Source organism: Manis pentadactyla, chromosome 14, assembly GCF_030020395.1.
Source record: "Manis pentadactyla isolate mManPen7 chromosome 14, mManPen7.hap1, whole genome shotgun sequence".
Classification (NCBI taxonomy): Eukaryota; Metazoa; Chordata; class Mammalia; order Pholidota; family Manidae; genus Manis; species Manis pentadactyla.
The window spans coordinates 14,754,376-14,761,982 of NC_080032.1; the positions used below are offsets into that span (position 1 = coordinate 14,754,376).

The 7,607-nt window shown below is 43.3% G+C and overlaps 2 protein-coding genes across 4 annotated transcripts; one reads left to right on the plus strand and one right to left on the minus strand.

Annotated features, from left to right (window-relative positions):
• The first annotated feature begins 3 nt into the window (after positions 1 to 3).
• TRIAP1 (TP53 regulated inhibitor of apoptosis 1) lies at positions 4 to 2,384 on the plus strand. 3 transcript variants are annotated; one of them, XM_057492445.1, is made up of 3 exons: positions 4 to 183; positions 690 to 753; positions 1,438 to 2,384. In XM_057492445.1, the coding sequence occupies exons 1-3, from the start codon at positions 4 to 6 to the stop codon at positions 1,506 to 1,508; spliced, it is 315 nt and encodes a 104-aa protein (XP_057348428.1). In that variant the 3' UTR covers positions 1,509 to 2,384. The 3 variants fall into 3 exon arrangements, with proteins under 3 accessions (XP_057348428.1, XP_057348430.1, XP_036785054.1); XM_057492447.1 differs by having other exon boundaries at positions 690 to 747; XM_036929159.2 differs by lacking the exon at positions 690 to 753.
• A 1,560-nt stretch (positions 2,385 to 3,944) lies between these two features.
• On the minus strand, positions 3,945 to 5,946 carry LOC118934065 (cytochrome c oxidase subunit 6A1, mitochondrial). Its single transcript, XM_036929157.2, has 3 exons — positions 5,788 to 5,946; positions 5,490 to 5,632; positions 3,945 to 4,222 (listed from the first exon to the last, which is right to left on the minus strand). The coding sequence occupies exons 1-3, from the start codon at positions 5,891 to 5,893 to the stop codon at positions 4,139 to 4,141; spliced, it is 333 nt and encodes a 110-aa protein (XP_036785052.1). The 5' UTR covers positions 5,894 to 5,946; the 3' UTR covers positions 3,945 to 4,138.
• Between the last annotated feature and the right edge of the window lie 1,661 nt (positions 5,947 to 7,607).

Here is a 7,607-nt window from a genome sequence, read left to right on the forward strand (position 1 = left end):
AGAATGACGAAGGCAGAGCGCGCCGTCACTGCCGCCATGAATAGTGTAGGGGAGGCATGCACAGACATGAAGCGCGAGTACGACCAGTGCTTCAATCGCTGGTTTGCCGAGAAGTTCCTAAAGGGGGACGGCTCCGGGGACCCGTGCACAGACCTCTTCAAGCGCTACCAGCAGTGTGTTCAGGTGAGCTGTGGCCGGAGCCCTCTCGCCTCTACCTCCAGGCCCCCGGACTCTGCGGTGTCCCTGGCCACGCGCAGTTTCTCGCGGGTGTAGAGACGGGGAGGGTGAAGAAACGCCTCAATGTCAGTGACAGGAGCTTTCTCCCCTACCATCTTCCTTCCCCGTACCGCCTAGTATCTCTCTGAATAACAAAATATTTTTGCAGTGTTTTACTTTTGACGGGTACAGTAACATTCTTGGGTTCATTTGGTGCTCTTAAATTTGCAAAGTGGGCATAGTTATTCATATTTTATACATATTAACACTGAAACGCAGAAACAGGAAATGATTAGTCCAAGTTCACTGGAATCAAGTTGCCTTGATTTTTGCGGTGGTGCACTTCTCCAGTATTATTTTGGGGGAGTTTAAGTACAGGGAGAAGAAATCCCGGGGCAAAATACCTCTAAAAACCGAAATCAGTCAAAGGGAGAAACAAAGTTTAAGATCCATTTATTGCTTACAAACTGCAGTCCGGGACCTTCTCTTTCCTGTTCCAGGAGCAAAACCAGCACTCCCCTCACCTCTCAGGTACAGGTAAGCCCTCCTTGCCCAGGTAATTACACATTGATATGGAGATGATCTTCTCTCCACCCCTGAGGAATGATGCAAATGCACTAAAGCCATACTACTGTCCACCTCTGAACACCTACTGATATTCAGGTGTACTAAAGCCTGGCAAGATATTCTGGAAATGTTACCAGGAAGAAAGGCAGGATTTTAGCCTCTCTGGCCTGTTCGACATGGAGTCTCATTTTTTTGTTACAATCCCTTTATTGGCCTGTTTTATCTCTTGACCAGGAAATTTTCATTCCACTCCAATGAATGTGAACTGCTTTGAATTTTAAAAACTGGATAAGGCACTCCGAAGTAATTAACTTAAAACATCCTCAGGGTAATTCCAGGTGGAGTTGCTGATTTTTATCCTAGATAGAAAACTGAGGCTTGCTCAGTCGCGTAGCCAGTAAATCCAAAAACCCATATTTGAACTTGTTTTTGTCACAGTAGTGATACTGTTATGAATAATTCTTCACAACTCCTTTCCAATCTCTCTGATCTTAAACACTTAATTTTTTCATAATGGTATTTATGTTAAGCATGGGGCTTGAATCATGGTTGGAAGTCCTTAGTAGTCCAGTCTGATTTACTTTTGTATCATATTTACAAACTTTGGTCCTCAACCTTCATATAGACCTTTATCATGTTTTCTCCTCCCATCAGAAAGCAATAAAAGAGAAAGAGATTCCCATCGAAGGACTGGAGTTTATGGGCCGTGGCAAAGAAAAGCCTGAAAACTCTTCTTGACCTTGACAGTCACCTTGAAAACGGACTCCTCAAATCAGGAAATTGAGGACTCTGGATTTTGTCTGTTAAGGATGTGAAAATGGCCATCAATTTGATAAGGAGTTTAGGAGGGAGTTTTCCTTCCTTGATGCTTTCCTCTCACCTGTAAAAGATGAACCATCGCTCTTTGCTTTGAGATTTCTCATTTTCTCTGCATCTTGCAGGAACCCAATGTGCTAAAATAGAATGATTGGGGGATTATGATTGCAATACTTGGTCTAAGATCAGCTTTAAATACATAAATACTGGTAAACTTGTTAGAATAATCAGGGTTGCCTGACCTCCTGAGTTACGCTGTGAAGGACATTAGATACACTGTACTGGGGTTAATCATGGAAGAAATGGGTTAGGACTTCCCTTTTCTCTCAAGGAGCTAATGCTCTGAAAAGGGATCCCAGCACAAGTTTTATTCAATGCTTGGAAGCAGTTTTATTTTTATCATAGTAACTTAACTATTAAAATTGCTGGTGGACTGAGTTAGCCAAGTGATCACTTTGACAGTTCCCTGCCTTAACAAGATGTTTTAAGATCTCACGTAAGATTATAAAAGCTTTAAGAATGCTGCAGTGAACTCCAATTCAGAGCTCACAGTGAAGTTCAGGAATCGAGATCCCTGGAGTAATTTTGTAAGATCCTAAATTGCAGAGATCTGCTGTTGCGGCTTTCAACCTGTCAGTGAATTAAAGTCAAGTGGTATTATAAAAATGGCAAAATGCCACATCTGATTAAATGAGGAGAGAAAGGAGTTTGCTTTATTTGCCTTGATTATCCACCCTGCCCTATAATGTATGTAATCATGAAGATGGAATAAATTATAACATTTAGTCTCTTAGCATTTTTTGCTCCTGGAACTTGGTGGAACACTTTACAGTATTACCCTATAACCCCACATATCCTATATATATATATATATATATATATATATATATATATATATAATAAACACTGGGGAGATTTTTATGTTTTATAATTTAAAAGTAAAGATTTATCTAAGCCAGGTAGCATGGTATAGCAATTAAAAACCTCAGTAATTTTTAATATTTATTTCCACACACTAAGCTACATAAATTGTCTTCATAATGTAACAGCACAAAAAATGTCAGGATTAGGTGAGCACTTACACACTTCAGAATGTCATGTAGTCCCCACAATTGTGTATCTTGTGTAATTTGGTTCAATTTATTCTATATGCCCAATATAGTATGAAACAGTTTACGGAAGGCCTAAGTTTTACTATCTTCTACCAACTACTTCACATTTAATGTGAAACCAATCCTTCATGTCATTTCAGGACATTATACATTTATGTTTTGACAGGTTAATGTCCAATATACAAGGATTATAAAAGATAACCTGGTGCCCGGTTGAGGGAAGCCAGGCAGCATGTTGACATTTTAAGAACATCTGTCCTGAACTCAGACTGGCCATAAGCACAACAGCTCTACAGGGGCTCAAGCACAGGCTGTGGTTAGATCATGGAATGGCAAGGACAGCAGGGATTCCTTCCTTTACTGGAAAGGGCTTTCCCACCATTTCCATACGTTTCACCTCTGCAGTACCCGTTTCCTGTATGTACCACACAGTACCACAACTTTGTAGCCTCTTGAATCATACCACAAAACTCTTGGTTAAGCCTTGAGAATAAAATCAGCCCAAGCCAACTACGTTCTTTTATTGTAATCGCTACTGATGTAATAGTTTTTTCTGATTGTTGTTCATGCTGTTTTAACTTCATCCTCCCCATACAGTGACTTCAACTATCCCAGCTACTTCAAAGATTTTAAAAGGAAATCCTAATTTCTCTTTAAGGGTGATTTTATAACTATTACCATTGTTTTTCTCAATTTTTATGGCTACAGGAAGGTTTTAATACCAGAAACAAAGCCAGTATTATATGCAGAAAGGTGTCATACTGCCTTTTTCCAAAAGTTCCTGACCCTTCCAGCCTTCAAGGTGCTGAGAGATGACCCCAAATGAGTACTTGACACCTTTGGAAAAAATCAGGTATCTGATTATAGGGAGTATTCTGCAATAAATGCTGGTGGAATGGAACAGGAGAAAGCTGAAACAGAGCAAGCACTTCCTCTGAGAATCATAGTTACCTCTTTTGAGATGTAAACTGCAACCATTCTGCTAGCCACTCAATGTCTCTGCCATCCAGAGACTATCAGTACCCAATCTTGATACTTAGCTCCACTCCTGGTCTCTGCTTAATGCACCCCAGGTCTAAGAAACCAAGGACAACATGTTATAAATACCATCATTCAGAGACCTGAATTTGACCTGAATCACTGTAAACAGCAGCTACATACGTTCATTGCAGAAACTGAACATTAATAATAATTTATGAGAGAAAAATACCACCAAAGAATGCAACTCTCAGATCATGACCAATCTAGGTTATTTATTTAAGCCATCTCCTGCCATAAGCAAAGGGATGGAAGATCAGTATACTGGTCATCATTTGATATAAGTAAAGAAGGTGAGTGTAAGGTCCCATACACTTTTCTGGTCCGTGTACAGAGTAATGGTCCAAACCAGTGCTGTGGTCCCCACTGGGTAGTGGTCCAGGTTTTCTCTATTCATCTTCATAGCCAGTTGGAAGCGGATTCACATGAGGGTTATGGAATAGAGTATGGTTACCATCTCCCCACGGAAAGGGCTGTGGAGTAAAGATGTCAATTAGGCAACTCCAGAAAACAGTTCAGAAGCAGCACTGCCATGAACTGCTTAAAAGACAGGGTGGCAGATAATACATTAAAAACAAAATGGAAACTAGTCCTTTAACTACTGGCATTATTTCAGCCTTCCCATAATTTAAAGGAGCTCTCAAACCTTTCAGGGGAGTCCTTAAAGTAAACAGTAGGAAAAGGAAGCTCAGGTTCATCAGTCATAAGCCTCTCCCTGGCAACTAGTCTAACATCGCTGTTTCTCAAAGTAGAATTCTCACGCCTCTTCTATCAGAAATGGTAAGGGTGGGTACGGGCAGAGAAAATGCTGATTAAATGCAGATTTCTGGGCTCCACCTGACATAAAGTGGAAACTGCAACCTATGATCCTCAATTATTTTGTGCACTACCTTTGAAAAATAATTGCTCTAGGGCAGTAGTTTCCAATTCAGGATGATTTTTGCCCTTCTGGGGACATGAGGAGGAGGGAGTGGTACTACTGGCATCTAGTGGGCAGAAGTCAAAGATGCTGCTAAACATCCTACATTCAAATAGCACCCCTACCCCCCTGCGCACCCCAAAACTTATCCAGACTCAAATGTCATAGTACTGAGGTTGAGAAACGTTGCTGTATGGTTTCTGATTCTGGACAAGGGCAAGGATGGGGTTCAAAGACTCCAACATCCTTTCTGAATCTAAGAATGTAGTTTCTAAGAGGCCAATGATTAATGGCTGAGTGATTAACAGTTATTAAAGAAACCAGAAAAGGTTCTTGTTAAGAATATCTACAGCAAGCAATAAAAAACAAATCATTATATTTACATCAATAGCCAAAAGATAAAATAGTTGAAAAAGGTAACTAATGTAGAGATGGAGAATAGAAAAAGCTGTCAGTTTCTTCATTATACAGCTAGTAACTGCCAGATGCCCAGGTCCTAAAAGGTGAATCACCTTCCAACTTTGCCATTTTAAGGGGAGTTTCCAAATCTCCAAGTTTTATACGATCGACAACCGTTTCAGAACAGTATCAGGAGGCGGAACGTGGGATGAATCGGTTAAAGGAATGCAGAAAGGCACTTATTGTATGACCTTGAAGAACACTTCAGACGTGACCCCGGTGTCAGTTTCCTGCCCGCAAAATTTGTGAGGATTAGATGAGAAATCGCACACCCCCAACACCCACGCTTTTGGACAATGAAGAATCTGGATTACGTATTTGGAATAGAAGAACAGACATTGGAAGAAACTGCAAAGGCGTACCTTGGACCTGATGCGGAGATGCGGGTAGGCGACGAACTCGGGTCTCTCGTGTTCTCCCTGATGCGACTTCAAGAAGACGTTCAGCATGCTCACTCCCACGCCGGGGAGCGCGACGAAGTAGGTGAGTGCCTTCCACATGCGAGCTGCGGAGGGGGAACGACCACTCAACTCAGGACCCGTGCAGGGCCCGCCCAGGTCTCACACACCCCTCCTCCAAGGCCTCAAGCCAAGGTCACAGTCCCGCCCCGCCTCGCCGGACTGGGGCTGAGACCCGACCCGCCGACCATAGCCCCAGTACCTGAGCCCTCCTCGCCGTGGGCGCCACTCGACATAGGCCGCCCCATCTGTGGCCGGTAGCGACCTAGCAGCCCGGAAACCCGGGACCCAGCCGCCACCACCGCCATTTTCGACCTGAACAGCCGCAGCGCCGGAAGCGGAAGCAGAAAGGTGGGCCCTGGGGGCGGGACCACAACCTCAAAAGGAAGCTCCGATTGGGCGGCGCCTTCTCTCTCCGCTTAACCCGAGAGGTCTGCGCCCTATTCTCCCGGCTGACACAATCCTAAAATAAAATCTGCAGACACCGCGTTTGAGGGAGCGTGCGCTGTGCACCTCCGCACGCCCCTCTCCAGTTCCCACCCTGGGAGGCTGAGCGCAAAGGAAAGGTTTGTGCGGGGCATCCTGGCATTCGGTATCGCTCCCTTGGTTGGAGTCCGTGGACACGGCTGGAGGTTCCAAACACAAACCGTCCTATCCAAAATGCCATTCTCTTTCCTCCCCATCCTCTGACGTCACTTGTCATCGCTCATGGCAAAATCGCCGTTATCATTATTATTTTGTCTGCCTCCGCTACTGAAATATAAACTATAATGCCAAGAATTTGTCACTCCAGCATTCCCCGAATCTGGAATCGTGCCGGCACGTAGCAGGTGCTCGATACAAATTTGCTGAGTGAATAGCAACAGGAACCAGAAAGAGCCCTGGACTTGGTGCCAGATCTGGATTCTAATCCCGACTCAGCGCCCTCAGTGTATGGCTTCTTTAGTCATGCTAGCTTTCTTTCCTTTGAAACTCTGGAAACAAAAATTTGCATCAGTTATATTTTGTCTCAACAACTCCCCACCCCCAACACACACACACACAACACTTCTTCCCTGTAATCATCTAAAAACAGTTTTAAAAGTAAAAGTTAACAATACAGATACATACGATAAAATGGAAGTAAACTTTCTGGTCACAGGCCCCTTTCAGAATATAAAGAAAGCTATGAACCCTTTCCCCCCGAAACGTACTTGCTTGTAAGCACACGTTTTAGCAGACAACACTGGAGGAAGAAGGTGCCATAAAGTACATCCTGAGATCACCTAAGAGTCCCTGTGCCCCCAGATTAGAAACTCCTGAGTGAGGGAACACACAGGGACTGTAGTGTGGGAAGACTGAGCTCACATCTTGTTTCTTGTTTCTGTACATTGCAGCCCGCTGTGACCTTGGGCTAGTTAGATAAAACTAGTACTTTAAGTTCATCAGTTTCATGAAGGCAGAAATTTAGGATATTACTAGAGCTTCACAATCTAGCATTAGATCTTTCTTTCTCTGAATGCCTGGATTTTCATATATTGTGTAATTAGGATCATCAAATCCCTGGACATCCTCAAGCACAGCCAAAAAGTGTATGAGGCCCCCCCAGTGTGGCCATGCAAAAGCTTCAAGGTCAGGGATCAAGAAACCCTGGGTTCAGATCTCTGGTCTGCTACCAGCTGTTTCATCTTCTCTAAAATGGGAATGTAATATGCATTTCTTCATTTACCCAACAAATATTTATTAAAACCCCTCTCTACCATTGGAAATTTCTCATCGTCTATACTAAGGAGGGTTTAAAAGTACTAAATTAAAGAAGTATTAACTAATCAAAGGTGTTCTCATCTCTCACCTGGACAATTGCAACAGCCACCTAACTGGGTCTCCCTTGTCCCCCTAACAGTCTACTCTCTACATAGCAGTGAGAGGGATCCTTTAAGACCTGTCAGATCATCTTCCTCTGCTCAAAATCCTCCAGTGGCTGCCATCTCACTCAGAGTAAATGCCGAAGTCCTTACAGTTGGCTACCAGGTCCTCCACACC